Source organism: Peromyscus eremicus, chromosome 7 (assembly GCF_949786415.1).
Source record: "Peromyscus eremicus chromosome 7, PerEre_H2_v1, whole genome shotgun sequence".
NCBI lineage: Eukaryota > Metazoa > Chordata > Mammalia > Rodentia > Cricetidae > Peromyscus > Peromyscus eremicus.
Window position 1 is genome coordinate 97416760 of NC_081422.1, and position 19975 is coordinate 97436734.

The 19975-nt window shown below is 43.9% G+C and overlaps 1 protein-coding gene across 2 annotated transcripts in view; it reads right to left on the reverse strand.

The window, feature by feature from the left end:
• The window catches only part of Tf (transferrin), a 52521-nt gene that overhangs the window by 16020 nt on the left and 16526 nt on the right, over window positions 1-19975 (reverse strand). Inside the window, exons 10-17 of one of the 2 annotated variants that reach the window (XM_059268473.1) lie at window positions 19629-19719; window positions 19054-19086; window positions 16767-16922; window positions 15177-15306; window positions 12474-12538; window positions 10109-10293; window positions 8291-8484; window positions 56-321 (exon numbers count right to left, since the gene is read on the reverse strand). In XM_059268473.1, coding sequence (XP_059124456.1) covers window positions 56-321; window positions 8291-8484; window positions 10109-10293; window positions 12474-12538; window positions 15177-15306; window positions 16767-16922; window positions 19054-19086; window positions 19629-19719 — 1120 coding nt within the window. Of the gene's footprint in view, window positions 1-55; window positions 322-6748; window positions 6922-8290; window positions 8485-10108; window positions 10294-12473; window positions 12539-15176; window positions 15307-16766; window positions 16923-19053; window positions 19087-19628; window positions 19720-19975 lie in introns of those variants that run through there. The other variant, XM_059268472.1, reaches the window with a different exon arrangement.

Sequence of the window (19975 nt, forward strand, 5' to 3'; positions counted from 1 at the left end):
GCGCCGAGCCCCAACTCCGCCACCCCGCCTTCGCCGCGACCGCCCGCCGCCTCACCCAGCGTCAGCAGGACCGCGAGCAGCGCCACCGCCGCGGAGAGCAGCGTCGGATCCCTCTGCTGCAGCTCCTGCCGCAAGGAATCGAGGTAAGGCTGGAAGGCGCCCCCGGCGCCGTCCCCCACACGCCGGGTATCCGCGGAAGCCATGAGGAAGGTGAGTTGTCTTCCCGGTCCGCCTATGCGACGTGGCCCTAGACTCCGCGCTGCGATGAGGCGCGGAGCATCACGGGAGTGGTAGTTGCAGGTTGGGGGGTGGGGGGAGTGTCTTCCCGCCTGCCCGGCCGTGAGAGCTCCAAGTGCCTGATGGGAGTTGGAGTTTTTTAGTTTCTACAAGCCAGTTAACTGGTCTAGGGATACACCTTCATGCTTTGGGATATGTGTATATCGACTCTGTCTTTATTTGTGCGTTTCCCCCCACCCCTTACATTTTAAATTTTATCTTTGGAGAATTTCATACACAAATATGTGTTTTAGTCAAATCCACCCCTCTACTCCCGTTTCTTTTTGATTTTTGTTTTTTGTTTGTTTTTGTTTTTGTTTTTGTTTTTGTTTTGTTTTGGTTTGGTTTGGTTTTGGTTTTTCGAGACAGGGTTTCTCTGTGTAGTTTTGCACCTTTCCTGGAACTCACTTTGCAGACCAGGCTGGCCTCGAACTCACAGAGATCCGCTTGACTCTGCCTCCTGAGTGGTGGGATTAAAGGCGTGCGCCACCACCGCCCGGCTCTTTTTGATTTTTGAAAGAACGATGAATTTAAGCGAAGTTAGTGGGTTGCAAAATTTCATTTGAGGATTTCTACTCTGCCTTTACATGGCATGAGACTTGTGAAACGTTTTACCAGAGTATAGTGTGGCAAGAGATGTCACAGGTCGGCCATTTGAGGCCTGGGGTAGACGAGTTCTCCCAGTTTCTCAAGAGAACTTAATTTATAAAATATTTTCATGGGAAATCTTCTACTTAAGATTTCAGCAGGTAATCGAAAACATTAAAAAATGTGTGCTCCAATTTAAAAACACCTCTACGGGTCAGGAGTGGCCAAGCCTAGAGGTCTGTGTTTGCAGTCTCTGTCATTAAGCATGTGTGTGATTTAAAGTATAGGTATGACTAGGTGATGACATGAGAAATCAATGTTCCTTAAAGACTAAACAACTTCTTTACAATTCCACATTGCCACACAAACCCCAATTCTGAGGCACCAGGAAGGGAGGAAATGGGACTCTCCCTGTCTCACAGTGTAGCTAGCAGTGAGTAGCTAGGTAGAAACATTTTTGATTGAGTAGGATGTAGTGGGTAGCTGTTCCAGCTTTGACCTGGAAGTACTACCCCCATTGAGGCTTCCGTAACTGTTATGCCTGCAAGGCGGGGCTGAGAGAGGACCCTGAAGACCCGAGATCTTGGTTCCTGGATCCTGGACGCTGGATGTAGACTGAGCAGAGTTCTCCAGAGAACACTGCTGGACTGCGCTACACTTGTCCCAGACCTTGTAACCTAGTTACCCCACAAAATAAACCTCCCTTTTAACTATGTGGAGTTGCCTTAATACTACAACCAATAGTAGGAAATAAAACAAATATGCTAAGGTTTGCATTTGGAAGGTTCTCAGTATGATTTAGATGCACCACAGGTGAAATAAGCACAATTCAGGCCACTCATTTGGCCTTGTCATCAGCAGATGCTGAGTCACTGGTTACAAACTATGTAAGAATTGATTAAAACGTTCATTTAAGCAAAAGTGGCAGAAAATTAGCTGCAAGGGTTTGTGGGACTCAGACCTGGAGTAGTTTGGTGTGCTATGCTGAAGAATCTTGAGTTTATTCAGAATGTAACAACAAGTTGAAGGTGACGTGTTATAGAATATTATTTTACGGTGTGTTACTTTTGTTTATGTTGCATTTGTTTAACTCCGTGAAGCTGTGATACTGTGCCTGTCTAAAACACCTGATGGTCTAATAAAGAACAGAAAAGTCAATAGCAAGGCAGGAGAAAGGGCGGGCAGGGCTGGGAGGCAGAGAGAATAAACAGGAGGAGAAATCTGGGAGGAAAAAAGAAGTAGCCAGAGAAGGACTCCAGGGGCCAGCCACCCAGCTACACAGCAAGCCACAGAGTAAGAGTAAGATTTATAGAAGAGAATGGGAAAAAGCCCAGAGGCAAAAGGTAGACAGGATATGTTAAGGAAAGCTGGCTAGAAACAAGCTAAGGCCGGGCATTTATAATTAAGAATAAGCCTCCATGTGCGATTTATTTGGGAGCTGAGTGGCGGCCACCCCAAAAGAGCAAAAACAAACAACAACAAACATGGATAAGTGACAGATCTACAGAGAACTGAGGCTGGGCAACCAATGGGAGTCTCTTGCTGTATTTAGGCAAAAGATATCCGGAGTCTAACACAGGATAAAAGTGTGGAATGGAGGACACAAATTTCGGGAATATTTAGAAATTAAAAGATACAAGTTGTAATGACTATACAATATATAGATGAAGATAATGACTTAAGTACGGGAAAATAATCAAGCCTTTCCCCTGGAACATTAGTGTTGGGTGACTGGAAAGAAGAATGTGTCCTTTGGTGAATTAAGGACTTCAATAAGGGAGAGTGGACCCAATGAGAAAAGTAAGCTAGAATAAAAACTGACTGTGTATGTCATGTTTCAGGTGTTTCTGAGAAATCTGAAGGCCACTGTCAAGCAGGTGGTAGAAAGAAGAGATATAAAGCGCCCCAAATATGTACTTGGTTTTCATCTGGAGTCAGGAATCAACTGGGCTTCTTTGGGAGTTCGTGAGTCAGTGACAAAGAAATAAAACAAGCACATCTGGCAGTTGTCAACAGGATCTTTTGTAGCAGAGCAGCCCCCACGATAAGGCTCTGGATGCATGTGAGCTCAGGGGCTCCAGAAGTGTGGGGAAGTGTAAGTATGGAAGACTATGGTAAGCGAGGAAACAATGATAATGATAATGGGGCTTCTGTCTAAGAGTAACGAGCACTTTCTGGTGTTACTTCAAAGTACTTTTAATGTATTCATTTGTTCAGTTCTCACAATGACTCATCATTCCAACCTTTACAGAGGGGAAATCGAGGAAGGGTTTGCATAATTCCCCATGAGTACATAGGCAGAGGCCGAGCTGGGGTTTAATTGCAGGCACTAGGCTTCTATATGCTTAACCACTTGCCATAATGTGGTAGAATTCATTTGATAAAGGGCTTCAGGTCCAAGAGAAGTGTTGAGGATGTCAGCTTTAAATAGACAGGTTATAAATTATTATTATCAGGTGAAGTACCAGGACTATCAGTAATCATGACACATTCTGTTTCTTTTCTTTTTATGGTCCTAACTACACACACACACACACACACACACACACACACACACACACACACACACACAAATAAAAATAAATATGTTAAAATGACTTGAAGAGACATTTTCCACATGTGGCAAGTTATCAATAGGAATATGAAATGTGCTGAACATCTCTAACCATTAGAGAAATGAAAATCAAAACCACTATGAGCTACTACCTTACACTCATGAAGATAGCTACTATTAAAAAGTCAGAACATATCAAACAGTGGTGAGAGTGTGGAGAAAGGGGACCCTGAGACACTGTTGGTGGGAACAGCATGGTATAGCCACTACATGACATAGCATGAAGGTTTCCTAAGAAACTAAAAGAACAACTGAGCCAGGTGTGGTGAGCACCTATAATCCTAGCACTTGGGACGTGGAGGCAGAAAGCTCAGCAGTTCAAGGTCATCATTAGCTGCATAGCAAGTTTGAGGCTGGCCTGGATAACATGAGAACCTGTTTTTAAAAACACACACACACACACACACACACACACACACACGGGCATACACAAACACACCTTTCTACCATCTAACCCCAACAAATTTTCATCTGATAATGTTTAAACAATGATTTTTTTTTTTAAGTGAGGATGATATAAGATCTCACACTTGGTGGAGATTGGTGGAGCAGAGGTTGGTGAGTTGGATATCTTAAGACTATATAGGTTAGGCTGCATGGTGGTTTGATTGAGAATGGCCCCATAGGCTTATATATTTGAATGCTTGGTCCCCAGTTGGTGAAACTGTTTGTAAAGGATTAGTAGGTGTGGCCTTGTTGGAGGAGGTGTGTAGGTGGAGTTTTTCATCAGGACCGCTGGCCAGCTCCCAAATAACCACATAGAAACTTAAAATTAATTTGAATGCTAGGCCAATAGCTTTGACTTGTTACTAACTAGCTCTTACAACTTAAATTGACCCATATTTCTTATCTAAGTTCTATTATGTTTCATGGCTTGTTACCTCATTTTGTACACATCCTGCATCCTCTGCATCTGGCTGGTAACTTCCAAGACTCTGCCCTTCTTATTCCCAGCATCCTCCTAGTCTGGCTCTCCTGCCCAGCTAACAGGCCAGTCAGCTCTTTATTAACCAATAAGAGTGGGAATCACCGAGTCATCTCTCTAGCCCCCAAATGATCTCTCTCTCTCTCTCTCTCTCTCTCTCTCTCTCTCTCTCTCTCCCCCCCTCAGTGTGGTGGTCTGAATGAGAATGGCCCCCATAGGCTCATAGGTTTGAATACTTGGTCCCTAGTTGGTTGAACTGTTTGGGAAGGATTAGAAAGTGTTGACTTGTTGGAGAAGGTGTGTCACTGGGAGCGGGCTTTGAGGTTTCAAAAGACTTGTGCTATTACCAGTGTGCGCTCTCTCTCTCTTTCTCTGCCTCATGTTTGTGGATGTAGATGTGAGTTCTCAGATGTTTCTCTAATCATGCCTTTGCTCTGCCAACATGGACCCTCACCCTCTGAAACCATAAGCCAAATTAAACGCTTTCTCTTATAAGTTGCCTTGGTCACAGTGTTTTATCACAGCATAGAAGATGATTCCCTCAGGTTTTGTTTGTTTGCTTATTAGTTTTGTTTAGTTTGTGACACTGGGGATCAAACTCGGAGCAAGTAAGCTATCATTGAACTACACCCCCAGCCCCAGTCTTTGATATGTTGGGTTTCTGTTTGCTGTAAGATTCTATATAACAGATCCACAGGTGGAAGGAGGCATAGAAGGAGAATGCTGGAGACTTGGGTCACGACTCTGACTATGGATGCCCAGAGGTCATTCCCATTGCTAGAAGGGAATCTGAAAAGAATGGGGAACATTGGGTCAAGAAGAAGTCTTAAGATATCCAGACTAGTTGAATAAGGTCACAGTTCAGACCACGAGTGAACAGAGAGAGAGAGGAATCAAAGAGGGCAGCCATATCAGAGAGGGAAAAACATCCCACTAAAGGGAGGATAGCGGGCAGTGGTGGCGCACACCTATAATCCCAGCACTCGGGAGGCAGAGACAGGTGGACCTCTGTGAGTTCAAGACCAGCCTGGTCCACAAAGCAAATTTCAGGAAAGCTAGAGCTGTCACACAGAGAAACCCTGTCTAAAAAACCAAAAAGAAAGAAAGAAAGGGAGGATAGACATCTTCAAGAAGTGCAGGAAACATGCTTACTTAAGAATAAAGAAGGAAGGTGGTTTAAGAGTTGGCAGGTGCAGTGATTTACGTCAGGGTGGGAAGTGGGTAGAGCTGATGACTAGTCTCTTCAGCCAACTACTTATTACTAATACATGGGGGGGGGGGGGTAGAGGGGGAGAGAATGAGCTGTACCTTACAGGAAAGTGGACTGGAAAGGGGAGGAGATAGGGTAGAAATGAAACAGCAGCAGGACCCCAACTCTCCCTAGGCACTGGGAAGATCGTTAAAATCTGCTAAAAAATCACTGTCAGTGTTAATGTTGAGCTCTTGGGCCATTCTTATTTGAAGCACTCCTTTTGATGTTCACCTTGTACAAATAAGCCAAGACCTTGGGTCATGGAACATTTTGACCTCCTAATTAGCAGCACCTACACCGGCCCTTAATGACTACACCGGCCCTTAATGACTTAGCTCTGCTCAGTGACAGCACCTGTCCTAAAGGAGAACTGTAACAGTAGAGGGCGCCATCTGGCCTGCCTGCCCACCTCCTGCAGCATCCCCGCACCCTACTGTGGAACACCCTGTATACCAAAGCTCCCAATGACCAGCACTTGAAAAACTTTTCGCAGCTTGCCTGCCCATGATGTCTAGTTGGGTGATGTAAAAGGACCCCCAGCCCACTGACTGATGACAGAAATCAATATGTTCTCAGGCTCAAAAGAAGATTTTTAGCAAAAGCTGTAGCCATATAGATTTGATTCTATTAGGAAGACCTAGGAGACCCTTTCAAAGGGTCTCTTGGGCTGGACCCTGGAGCTGTGTCTGTGGACCCCACACAGAGCTGTGGAAAAGACTATCTGAACCTTTTTACTTTTTAAAAAATGTTTTTTTTTATTTTTTTTAATTACTTTCTTATCTTTTATTTTTATAGGTATGTGGTTGTGTTAGCTTACGAGCCCCACAAAGCATTCAGGATCCCGTGGAGCAGAACGGGGCATCAGAGCTTCTGGAACTGGAGTTACAAACAGTTGTGAGCCCCCATGTGGGTGCTGGGAATTGAACCTAGGTCCTCTGGAAGAGCATACAATGCTCTTAACTCCTGAACCATCTCTCCAGCCCCGACTACCTGAATCTTGAGCTCAGAAGACAAGGTTCAGTTGCAAACATAGTCAGATTGTATAAAGAAATCCTGGTGAAAACATTTAGAAAAGAACGGAGCTTGGAAAATATAAAGTCAATAGTCATTTTTATTTTGTGCTCTATGTGAAGATAGACACAGTTTTCCTGAACCCCCTCGGGTCATGGAGGCCAAGGGAAGCCCATGGATCACCCATCTCCATCACAGTGGCAGCCCTCCTCTTGGATTTTTAACTTTTGTGGAAAGTGCAGGCTTCCAGGAGTCCTGGAGAGAGAAGAGAGATGGAGGGCATTCAGAACACTCGTATTTATGAACTGTTTAGTGAATGGACAGCTCAGTGTAACATAAAGGTGCTAAAGATCATTGTTCTGCTGTTCTGATGCGTGTTGTGGCCCATTCCTCCAATGCTCATCTCTACTTGCCTACATGGCTCCTGTGCCTACCGCAGGGCAGGGAGGACCCTACACCAAGGATGTAGATGTTGTAACATGACTTTCCTTCTGGGTGAGGCTCTGCACCTGAATTCATATAGCTAGAAGTTGTCCAGAAAGACTCTTCCCTGAGATTTTTAGGCAGATGGTGGCTGGTAGTCCCCAACAACTTCTGAGCTGAGTCTAGGGATAGGATGGAGAACAGCAACGCTGGACTGTCACCTTGGGCGGCATAAAGGTCAAGGAAAGAGTGACTTGGATTTTCTAACAATGGACCTAAGCAAGCACATTGCTTACACTAGAATTGCACGTGGCAACTTGTCTGTGTGTGTGTGTGTGTGTGTGTGTGTGTGTGTGTGTGTGTGTGTGTGTGTGTGTGTATTCTCCTTCTACTGTCAGATCTGGGGATCAAACTCAGGTCATCAAGCTACAAGCTTGATGCTACAAGCTCTTTTACCCGCTGACCCATTTTGCCAACCCACATGTGGAAACCTTGACAGTGCCATCGCCCTGAACCAGCACAGACTCACTCAAGCTGTATCTCTCGGACAGCAACTTAAGTCAGGACCAAGACTCACCTACAGGCTACAACTGAAGACTAATCACCTTACACCACATGGATTCCCTCACATTTTCCAAATGCTTTCAAGGGATTCAACTAATCCCAAAACAGACTGAAAAACTGTATTTTATTCTGTTTCAGTTCCTGGACTCTGACATTCCAGATGAGCTTGGAACACATCATTATTGACATTCTGCAGATCAGAGCTGTCTAAGATGTTCTGCAATATTCTCTTTTTGCTACGGCTACTTTTCACTAAAATTGTAGCTGAATGGGATTGAGGAAATGATATCTTGATTTAATTCAGCTGTAATTTAAATTTAAGTAGTCACATCTTGCTAGTGGTTGCCATATTGGACAAGGACCTCTAATAAGTTTGGTTCCCCCCCCCCTTTTTTTTAATCTTCTTAGAAATAAGATGAGATTATGTACATATAATAAGTTCACTCCCCTAGTATCCTGGATCTGTGGTCGGTCCCCTTACTACATGTGCATATAACCCACCCTGTTGTCTGTGACAGGTTTTATCTGGCCCATATGGCTATTTCCTAAGGGCCATGCTTGACTTCTGTATTATAACTGCCATTCTGGAACCCATCACTGGGTTTTCTTTGCAACTTGTCCACCCTGCTCATTCTACTCACGTGAGGTTGAGCATTTTCTCATGTTACCAACAGCTTGGACATAGTCTGCTCCTAAGTATTCTTTATATGTGATGCCATCTGGAAGTTTAACCAAACATTTGGTGTCATCTCTGAACAGAAGGTTCTTGGTGTTCGATGAGAACAAACAGAAATTCTTAGTGCAGTCAGTTACACTGTGTCCAAATAAAGTCTGTCAAATGAACAGAAAATACATGTGAACATACATCCCTGAGCAGTGGGAAACACCTGCACTGCAGGAGGCTGGAAGCTCCAAGCCAGCCCTGGGAACAAAAGAAAGCTACAGAGTATGCCTTGGGAACTTTCCACCTCCCTCATCTGCCATTTACCCGCCTGAACCTGAACTATGTGTTTCCACAATACCTCCAGAGTCCTCTGTGACATCCTCTGTCTTACTGTCCTGAGACTTCCCACCCCTCTCAACTACCCGCTCCCACCTTTTCGGATCTCTTTTCCATTTCATGACTTGACTGCCTTGGAGGTGCTTATAGGAAGTGAGAAGAAATAACATGCCCCTTCCAGTATTGTTGCCCAAAGACATCAGATATGAGCTCTCTCAGGAATGGTAAAAAGAAACCACTGGAAGTTCATTCTGGATAAATTGTAAATTTGTCTTGGACCAGCCACGTAGCTTCTCCCAGCCTCTCAAGGTTGTAAATAATGATGCTAAGAAGTCAGTCTAGCATTCCTGTCATACACAAGGAATATCCTTAAACGATCATTATTATCATCATGTGCTCTCTTTTTCATTTTAAACTCTTTTATAATTGACACAGCATTTTTAAAAAAATCTACACAAGAAGCAGAGGTTTAAAACACCGTGAAAAGGTTAATGAATTTCACAGTGAATCAAAAAGTAAACAGCAGTAACACTGATATGAAACTCTGTGAGCTGTTGTAAGATTATTTGACGCAAATCTAATATCAAACTAGAAACATCACTTGATATTATCACCATGTGCTTTTAAAGGGGCTTTTGAAGACATGCTATCCTATTTTGTTTTCTTTTCTTTTAAAACTAAGGACAAATTAACAGGCAGGAAGCTATACCAGAAGGGAGGGCGATGTTTGTGTGTAGAGGAGCCCCAGAGATTGAAGTATTCAAGCAGTCCGGTAAATATTCCCCTTCCTCCCCCCACCGCCCACCCCTCACTCCCCTACCCCTGAGGCTGGCCCTGACAGGGTTGTTCTGAGGGTGAGAGTCTTCTATTTTCCAGATTGTTAAGAACATGGTAAGCTGGTCTAAGCATGAGAAATAGAAATCACTTCTGGTCCTCAAGACTTGTATGCAAGAACATTAGGAAGCAGGACCTGTCATCTTCATCTTCAGAAAAACATACTTGAGGAAAATAAAGGAATCCCTGAGTCAAGGTCAAAAGGGGCTGGAAGGCAGATTCCAGGTCCTGAGGGCTCTGTGGGTCAGGTGGGAACTTGTCTCTAGTGACTAGGAGTTCCACAGAAGCAGGGCCAGGTCGGAGGGATCCAGTCCCAGCTAACACGCTGTGAGCCTCCCCATTAGACACACATCTCCTAACCCTTTTGTGTGCATTACTTCACTTTTTTTTTTATTAACTGAGAAACAGGTGTCCATATTATCATTTCCTCTTAATATGTGAGGAAATGGAGAATGGAAATGTTCAGCCGTATACATCTAAGGTGACATGGATAGGAAGCTGCCGAGCTGAGATTTGAACTTGGATATTCTGATCCACGATCTGTGATTCAGAAAGTGAATGTCCACCCTGAAGCTTTGCTTAGCTCTGAACCCCAAACAACCTGCCCCGGACAGTCCATACCTGCTGGTTAAGTAGCACTGTGCTAACACGGGCTGCCTTCTCTTTCCGTGAGACCACAACGTGGTTTGGAGCTCGGGCCAGGTGGCAGCTGGCAAACTCATCCACGGACTTCCTGGTGCCGTCAAGACACAGCAGCTTGAAGTCGTCCTGCTTCAGATCCTTAGCCCATGCTTCAGTGTTCTTTCCTGGGTAGAAAAAAAGGGTGGATCAGCCAATCTGATCATTTTAGTTACTGGGTGGGGGGAGGGGCACTGACCCACTGGAGAGTCTGTGCCTTCCGACCAGCAGAAGCACATGTGCAGGGTTGTGACAGTGCTGGGAGGAAGGGACACTCATGCGGGCTGCAGGTGGTACTCAAGTCACAAGAGATTACCCGTGACCGCTCCTTACTGATCTTCCCTCTCAGCCAAACAAAAAGAATCCATGTTCTATGGGTATTGTTCTAAAAAAAGATCTTCATTTCTATTAAATTCCAAAGCGAAAGAACAACAAAGCATTTTTTAAAAGGCCAGGCATCGTGGTGCACACCTTAAGTCTCAGCTTTTGGGAGGCAGAGACAAATGGATCTCTGGGAGTCTAGGGCCAGCCTAGTCTACATAGTGAGGCCTGTCTCAGACAATAACAAAATCCCAAAGCCTTTGTACTTCTGGCTCCAGCATGGAAAGAACGTGATGCTCTAAGCCAGTTAGTTTCTCCATCTCTGCACACATCACATCTCCAAACAAAAGAACTGCTCCAGAGGGTGCTTTTAAATCAGCAACAACACTTTGAGTTCAACTTCCTGCTAGTCCCAGGGAAAAACATCCTGTCTCAGCTGCTTGCCTAATCTTCTCTGTATTCTCTTTGCAATAATTAATTACTTATTCAATCAGTTTAAAAACCTTTGCCCGACCTGAGGCTTTCCATGGTTCCTCTTGACATTTTATTTTGCCAGTTTTCATTTCTCTCCCATAAAGCAGGATTACGACCTTTCTCTTTCATTCATTGTTCACAGAACACTCTTTCCATAATTGAATAAATGCTATGTGAGACCAAGGTTATCATATTTTTAAACATCAACGGTATGACTTAGATTTATTCAAGTGCTTATCTCCTTAGGTGTCGTCCCCTCCCCTCCGGAGCTCAGGACTGAACCCAGGGCCTTGCGCTTGCTAAGCAAGCACTCTACACTGAACTAAATCCCCAACCCCAGTTATCATATTTTTAAATGCGTCTACTTATAAACTAAAAATCCTCACTTCTGCACTCCCCAAAGCCCACTGGTTCCTATGGCTCCAATCCTTGAAAGCACAATTTGTGTTTCCATCATGACTTTTTGTTGTTGTTGTTGTTTTGTTTTGTTTTTCAAGACAAGGTTTCTCTGTTGTAGCCTTGGCTGTCCTGGAACTCACTCTGTAGACCAGGCTGGCCTCGAACTCACAGAGATCCGCCTGCCTCTGCCTCCCGAGTGCTGGGGTTAAAGGCGTGCGCCACCACTACCCCATGGCCTGGCTCCATCTGTGCCTCTTATACTTCTTTACCTATATATGGCTCTACATGATGTTACAAGCTTACAGTTTTTCTTAGCATTAGATCTTAGGATATATAAACTCCTGTAGCTCTTTCTCAGCTACGTATATGTGGTGATAGTGTAAGATTCATTCTACACGTGTATACCTTACAGCTTTTTCTGTACCATTATGTAAATTGAGGTCATTCTTTTAAGCAATTGGACCTTCTGTGGCATAGAATAGTGTTTTTAAACCATCCCTCCATTTATAGGTATTTGGAATGTTTATAATTTTTTGGTCACTACAGTAGTCATGAATTCTATTGCATGTGAGTGTGCTCATATAGGTGTGAAACAGTTAATTCAACTTAATTTTAATATAGCAAACTTGCTTCCGCCACCCTAAGTGGTAAAGACTTGCTTAAGCTTGAACAAGGCCTTGGGTTAATTCCCAAGTACTGTTGTGGTTCTATGGAGAGATAAGGGGAGGGACTGGCAGGGAATTACAACAATGTTCTCTGTTTAGGGTCAGAAGCTATGAGACGAGAACTATGAAGGATTTGCATTTGTGCCGATGGAGTTTACAATGCCAGCATTCTCTGCGTGAAAATAGCAGCGTGGCAATCAGAGGGGCTGAAGGAGATGGAAGGCTAGGTCTCCTATATAAACTGTAGCCAGAAGGCCATAGACTATGGGATCATTATGAAAAGTGCAGAGTCAAGGCCTAGAAATCAGAGACTTAGTTTAAAAGCACAAAAGAAATCTAAGGTGACACAAGGAACCAAGATCAGGATAACCCTCTGGTGGCAAGAAAGAACCCCAGCAAATCCCAGTGATCCAGATTCTGTAAGGGAACAGAAGACAGTGCACACATACCGTTAGTGTTTTGCATGACAGTCTGGTGTTTCACAAAGGCTACATCTCCCTTCTCCACGAGACACCTAAAGAGGTCCAGATATGGAGGGGAGAGAAGATAGGATGTCAGATTGACACACGTCATTCAGAGGTGCCACCTGACATCGGCAAGTGTTAGGACCATTCTATCACTAAGCACCATGAAGAATAAGGAAAACAAAAGGCTCCAAGTTGCTATACAGTTCCACAAGCTCAGCTCCACATACTACATAATTTCTTTCTTTATTCTTTGTGCATGGGGAGGGGGAGGGCACATATGCACATTCATGTGGGTGGGTGTGGGTGTGTAGACATGCATACACACACGCAGAAGGTAGAGGTCAACATTGGATATCTTCCTTGATCACTCTCCATCTTTTTGAGACATGGTCCCTTACTGAACCTGGAGCTCCTCAGTTTGTCTAAATTGGCTGGCTAGCGAGCTCCCTGGATCCACCTGTCCTTTTTCCATCCCTCACCCACAAGTGCTGAGGTTAAAGACACACACATTCGTGCCTGGCTTTTATGTGGATTTTAGGCATCCAAACTTAGGTCCTCATGTATGTGTGGCAGGCATTTACTGACACAGCCGTCTCCCACCCTCTACATCATAATTTTTAGCACAGTTCCTCAGTAGATTATATCCTTTCCCCAACATGAACATGGGGGACGGTGAATCTGTTTTCTGATTCCCATAACTCCTTATTTATCTGAAATGTGGATGAGAAATTCCACCCCTTCATATTTTTGAAGCTCCAAATGCCTGTGCCACATTTTTGAGAGACTGCAACTCAATCACAAATTTCAATTTGTGGTATCCTTAGTCCATTTTAAAAAATAATTTTAACTTTCAGGGAGCATGCAGGGGTTTCTCTTTTGAGTTGTTTTGTTTTCCTTTTTTCCTTCATTTCTTTATCTCTCCTCTTCTTCTCTCCATCCCTCTCTCCTGTTCTTTCTTTTTTTCTTTTGAGAAACAGAAAATATAGCGAAGCCTGACACATATGCCCTTGACTCTAGCAAGCCCCATATACATCTGGGAAGAGTATTTTGGATGGAGAACAGAGTTCTGAACCACTAGACACATCCCAGAAGTTCCAAGAAAGAAATACCAGCAACATTAACTCTGTTGTGTACGGTTCCACCGGTTTCCCGAAGTCCTTGGAAAGTGGACACGTGCAGGTGCTGTACCAGTGTATGCTGCAGTACCTACTCACTGACCCAGGTCAATCCGACTCTTAAACAGTGGGCCCACTCCTTTCCCCCTCTTGCTTCAAGGGAAATCACCTGCCTCTTCCTGCAGTTCTCCAAAATTTCTGTGGCTAGTCACTGAAAAAGTGAATGTCTATTGTGCCCTGAACTGACTGTGCTGCATTTTCTTTTAAGCTAAGAGTCTGTCAGTTGGATGGTTGCATGTCATATCTGAGTTTTATAAAACATTTTGGAAAATGAAGCCCTTTAAATATGTTTCTACAAGCAAAGTGGGATCCTTTTTCCTTGACCTGTAGTTCTCAAACATGCTACCACCAGCAAAAAGGTCAAGGAAAAGGTCAAAGGGAGTGGTGCATTTTACATCTTCCAAATCCTAAGACCCTACATCCCACACATTCTCTTTTGTATGATCAGGAGTGTGTGTGGTGTGGTTCATACTTTCTCTCCCGAGTTTGGTTCTTAATGGCATGTTGAGATGTCCTTTGCTTTTCCTTTTGTTACTGAGAGGTTCAATTGTAATAGCATCAACCACGGATTCCTGAGCTATCACATAACAGAAGGTCTAAGGCAAAAGAGTCGCTAAGCCATCATACCCTAACAAGGTGGACAGATGTCCTACAAAAAATGGCAGATGTGGAGCTGGAGAGGTGGCTGGGCAGTTAAGCGGCTCTTACAGAAGACCTGAGCTCTGTTCCCAGCACCCACATCAGGAAGCTCACAACTGCTTATAACTCTAGCTCTGTGGGATCTGACGCCCTCTTCTGGCCCCCACAGGCATCCTGCACACAGCACACACTCATACATGTAATTTGTAGTGGTACATTTCTCTAGTCCTGCCCGGGGCGTATTGGGGTACACAATATATCACCACAGTAATTAAAATTTTAATTTTTCAAGTTTAAAAAATGGTAGATATTCTATAAAATATTATTGTAAAGAAGAATTTAGAAGTCATGTTCTTCAGTATTCTCTACCTCAAGATGAGTATGGTTCTTGGTTAGCATGGAAAAGCTTGAGGCAAACCCCTGACTCAGTCTTCTGTCAGTTATGAGAAGGTAACATTGCTTTGGCACTAGTGACATTTGGGACTTTGTTAATTAGTGCTGACTTATGTGTTGCAGGCATTTATCTACTTCTACCTCTTCGATGCTGGAGGCACCCCCTGCCAACATCACCACGATCAGAAGCATCTCTAAACATTACCAGTGTTCTCTAGGAGGCAAATTGCCCCCAGTTGAGAACTGCTAAGCAGCATTACCTGTCAGCCTCATTGTCTGATGGCTGGCTCAGGCAGGCAGAGCTCTGTGGGGACTGAGATGCTCCTTCACATGCCATCTCTACGTTTGGTGGGAAAATCTCTCATCCTAATATGTACAGCACTTAACAGACTAATAACACAAGACTTCACCTCTGTTCCTAAAAGGAATCTGGTCAAAACTAGGGCATCATTATATATGTTAGGGTTGGAAAACTCACCTGAAAGCCCCTGTGTAGTCATAATAGCCCTCTTTATTGTTCTGGGCACATTTGCTTGGGCCCATACACAGGTCACAGAGAGTGGAATTCTTCTCATACCCAGGAGCACAGCCTTGACTGAAATATTCATCTGGGCCAAAGAACAAGAGAAAGTCAGGGTTTTGTTTTTGGTGTGTGTGTGTGTGTGTGTGTGTGTGTGTGTGTGTATGTGTGTATGTGTGTCATTTCGAGTGGTTTACTTAACGCCTGGCAAGGTATTAAATGATTCACTCTGCAACCTGCCACCCACCAACCCAGAATCTCCAGACTCTAGGCCTTTAAAGGAAGCCTGTCAAGGTGGGGGAAGGTATTTGTGAGCTACCCACTTCAGGGTGGAGGGGATCCTTGGGCAGCAGCATCTCCAGCCTGAAGAACGAAGAAATGGAATCTCTAAGATTGTACCACTGCTTCTGTTGGTGTTTGTTTGAGTTTCCCCTTTCATTTCAAAGCTTAAGAGAAGAATAGGGAATGTTCCCTGCATTTTGGCTGCTTTCATGGCTGTGAAAGTCCAGGAGGTCCAGGGGGCCTAGGGGTCAGAGGTCAGAGGTCAGGAGCCTGTGCTTTCTGCCCGTGGCTCCAAGTGTACTTTGTTTCTGAGGTACCAGAGCATCTTAGTTCAGAGATGTGTCCTCATTTCCAGTCCCTGCATATGCTAGGGATGTAGGGTTTACAGTCAGGTTTATAGTTCTCTCGTTTTTTTTTTTTTTTTTTTTTTTTTTAAGGAGTTGCCCAAATTTGGAAGCATCAGGAAAGAAGAACCCAGGAAGCCAACATAAAGCAAAGCCATTGTCAACATCTGTCTGTTGGGATCGTCTACTCAGAAACTTACGGAGGTAGAAACAAACTCCACTCAGGATATTCAGAGGACACATAGTAAACAGAAGAATCCTGGGAGCTAAGCAGGAACTCAATGAGATGACCAACACCTTATGAAACCAAGGAACCCCCCCCCCAAATCATATCATAGAACCCCCATGTCAGGGATCACTTACTATCTACCCAATGTCCATTTTGCTTCGTTCCTCGGTAACAAAAATCTAGTTTGATATGTGGTAGGTATGTGTAGTTAGGTGCATGATGACACACCTAAGATCCTCATAATAGGAAGTTATATCAAAAATAATTGCTCGGATGTCCAGAAGGCTCCTCAAACACTGCTCATAGTTGGTGTAAATTTCCATTTGCTCTCCTTCTTGCCTAGATCATGAAGACCTTGGCAACCATAAGATAGCTTTGAACATGGAAGTGCTATGTTGGGAATTGTGGAGCAGAAAGAAGGAAGAAGCCTTCAAGACCTTATCAGCCATGGAATGCTCACATCTGGTCATCTTCGTGGGAGAGAAAAGTAAATGTCTACCCCCTGAAGCCATTACATGCACCTGTGACAAAGCACGGTGGCTCCATTCCTCAGCTCTTCAGCCTTTCTAGTCCTTTTTGCTATTTCCTTGAGGTTCACTTTTATGAAATTTCACTTTAATGGACCTGGATCCCACAGCCCTCCTCAGGACCCCTCTTCTCTATGTGCCAAGCTCCTTCCCCAGCTCTGCTCACCAAACTTGCAGCTTTGAGTCCTCTCGTACAGCAGGCCCATGGGGATGTTCCAGCCAGCAGTTCTGTCTACTGCAGTATGGCAGGACTTCTTGCCTTTCAGATTATTCCAGGTGATGTCACGGTTGGATGTCTTCACCACTGCCACAGCATAATACCCTACGGGAAAGATGCCCCCCAAACAACTATTAATATCACTGGGGCCTCCCAGAGCATCTGCTTCCAACAGACGCCACTGTCTTCATGAAACAGCAAAGATGTCCTAAATAGCACATTGTGTCATGAAAGGAACTCCGCAAGAGCTGACTCTAGTGAATCATGGAACAGTCTAGCAGGAAGAATTTCAAAAGCAAAGCGCTAAGATCACATGGTGCCCCATGATTATGTACAGTTTTTAAATGTTTTTGTATATCAATTTTAAAATAAAAAAATAATGGGCTGGGGACACAGCTCAGTTGGTAAAGTACTTGCCATGTAAGCATGAAGACTGGAGTTCTGACTCAGAACCCATGTAAAAAAGCCAGGCATGGTGTGTATGTGTGTGTATGTGTATGTGTGTGTGTGTGTGTGTGTGTGTGTGTGTGTGTGTGTGTGTGTTATGTGCTTATAATGTCAGAGACAGACAGACTCCTGGAGCTCAATGACAGCCAGCTTAACTTACTAATGGGACTCCAGGCTAATGAAAGACCCTGTCTCATAAGACAAACTGGACGACTCCTGAGAAATGCCACTTGAGGTTGACTTCTGACCTCTATAATGTCACGTCACAAACATGCGCATGTGCCCCCCCACACACACGTGCACCCATAAAATGTGAAAATAAATACAAAAAGTATTAACACCTTATCATTAGAGAAATGGCTGACATATAATCCTTACCTGTATGCATAAGGTTAAGGTTACTGGAGTTAAAAAAAAAAAAAAAAAACACCAGCAACTCACTTTCCAAAGTATTAAATCCAAGAAATGGATACCAAAAAGCTAATGTAACTCTGACAGTTTATAAATGAACATGTACTGGGGTTAATCAGACCAGACAGCTTCTCATAAGGAGAATATGGTTTTATACCAGAGTAAACATGCAAAATGGAAACACCAAGACCAAGTCAGTTGTCGTTTTTGGCAGCACAAACATGCTCTCTAATAGGGACTAGAACGCCAACCTATGATTCTGTTTTCTTTTTTAATTAATTCAGAATATTCTCTCCAACAGGAAACAATCCTTATTATCCATTGAATAATAATGACTCTTTCACCGGGTGGTGGTGATGCATGCCTTTAATCCCAGAACTCGGGAGGCAGAGCCAGGCAGATCGCTGTGAGTTCGAGGCCATCCTGGTCTACAGAGTGAGATCCAGGACAGGCACCAAAACTACACAGAGAAACCCTGTCTTGAAATATAATAATAATAATAATAATAATAATAATAATGATGATGATGATGATGACTTTCTAGATACGCTAAGAATTGGAAGGCTGTGTTCAGATGCAGGGGCAAGGCCGGTGTTGTACACTCATGGTTCTGTGGAAACTGAGCACTGGGGCTTGATGTCACTTTAGTGTCCAACCTCCTGCTTGCTCTTGTGCCATCATTTCAGATCTATCCCTAATCAAAGCCCTAGTGAGATACAGGTTAATCTGGTTCCTGAGCCCAGTCTAGTTGGATGATCAGAAAATGCCACACTCCTAGACATCAATATTTTGAAGCTCCCTACTCAGTCCTGCAAGGACCACATAAGTAAGGTTCTTTGGCCAGTGCTAAATCTCATTAAAACTCTGAAAACTTCATGTAATTAAAAATGGTGGGAAGCGGGGGCTGGAGAGATGGCTCAGAGGTTAAGAGCACTGATTGCACTTCTAGAGGTCCTGAGTTCAATTCCCAGCAACCACATGGTGGCTCACAACCATCTGTAATGAGATCTGGCGCCCTCTTCTGTATACATAATGAATAAATAAATTTAAAAAAAAAAAAGAAAAAAAAATGGTGGGAAGCAATGGGAAGAGCCTAGATTGGTTTCTAGGATCCTAAACCATTCGTAAATTCTGAATCCCTCGATACTCTCATGAGTCCTAACAGAAGACAATACCTACATTATAAGAGGAAAGGAGAAGTCCAAAGTCTAAGTCATAACAAGAGTAGGGACACAGCCATACTGATCGATTACTACCCTCTCACAACACTTTGCATTCTAAAATAGGATCTTTCCATTGACTTATAAACTCACCTAACCACTTTTCCCAACAATGAGAATTTACCTTCCAGTGGCCAGGATTACCAGTTTCAACTCACCTTCTTCTGGGCGATATTTACAATCAGCACTCTCTGGAGGAAAGAAAATAAACCATTAAACATTTATGTCTAGGTTGGAAAATCATGCCTTCCTCATGAAGCTACTAAAATATAAAAAGAGTGGCTAAAACTGCACACATCACTGGTTGACAATAAGGCTGCGAGTTCCCCTGGCTGCTGACCTCTCAGATTCATTCACAAACTGCATTTCAAGTGTCTCACTTGCTATGCACCAAGCCTGCAATGTGATGTTAATTAACTGAATGTATTTGTCCCGCAACAAGGTAGTAGGAAAAGCAAGAGTGTTGGACATTTGCAAGACTTTTCAGACACCCCATATGGCCTCTGCAGTGGGATCCCTTTTATACCAGAAATCTCATAGCAAAGACTGAGGGTACCACCATTCTCGTCCTTTAAGGCATCTGGAGATTCTAGGTGAGGGAGTCCCAGAGTCTGGGTAGGAGCTCAGGAAGGGGGCACTTTATAGTGGCTGTGAGATAAACTGGACTGTGATTCTCCTCTCCCCATGACCCAGAAAGAAGAAAGCACAGAGGCAGGCACTCTGCATCACTCACCGTAACTCTCTGCCAGGACGGGCACCAGACCACACTGGCCTGCTATGTAGGCATAGCCTCCATCCATGGTCATGGCATCAGCTTCTCCATTCTGCAAATACAGCAAGTCACAGCAAATGAAGAGTTACTACTGTTTCCTGTGTCACCTGCCCTTCTAGGCTGTCTCCTTGAAAGTCCTTCCCAGCACAAGTTGTAAAGCCAGGGCAACAGTAGATCTTGGTACTAGACCCCCAAATGATCAGTCAGACTCACCTAGATGTTAGTATAACTATACTTTATAGACTCAGGTTTGAGTTAGCATGCTTTGCATTAATTTGGTTTGATTTTTTTCTTGCCTTGACTCAGAC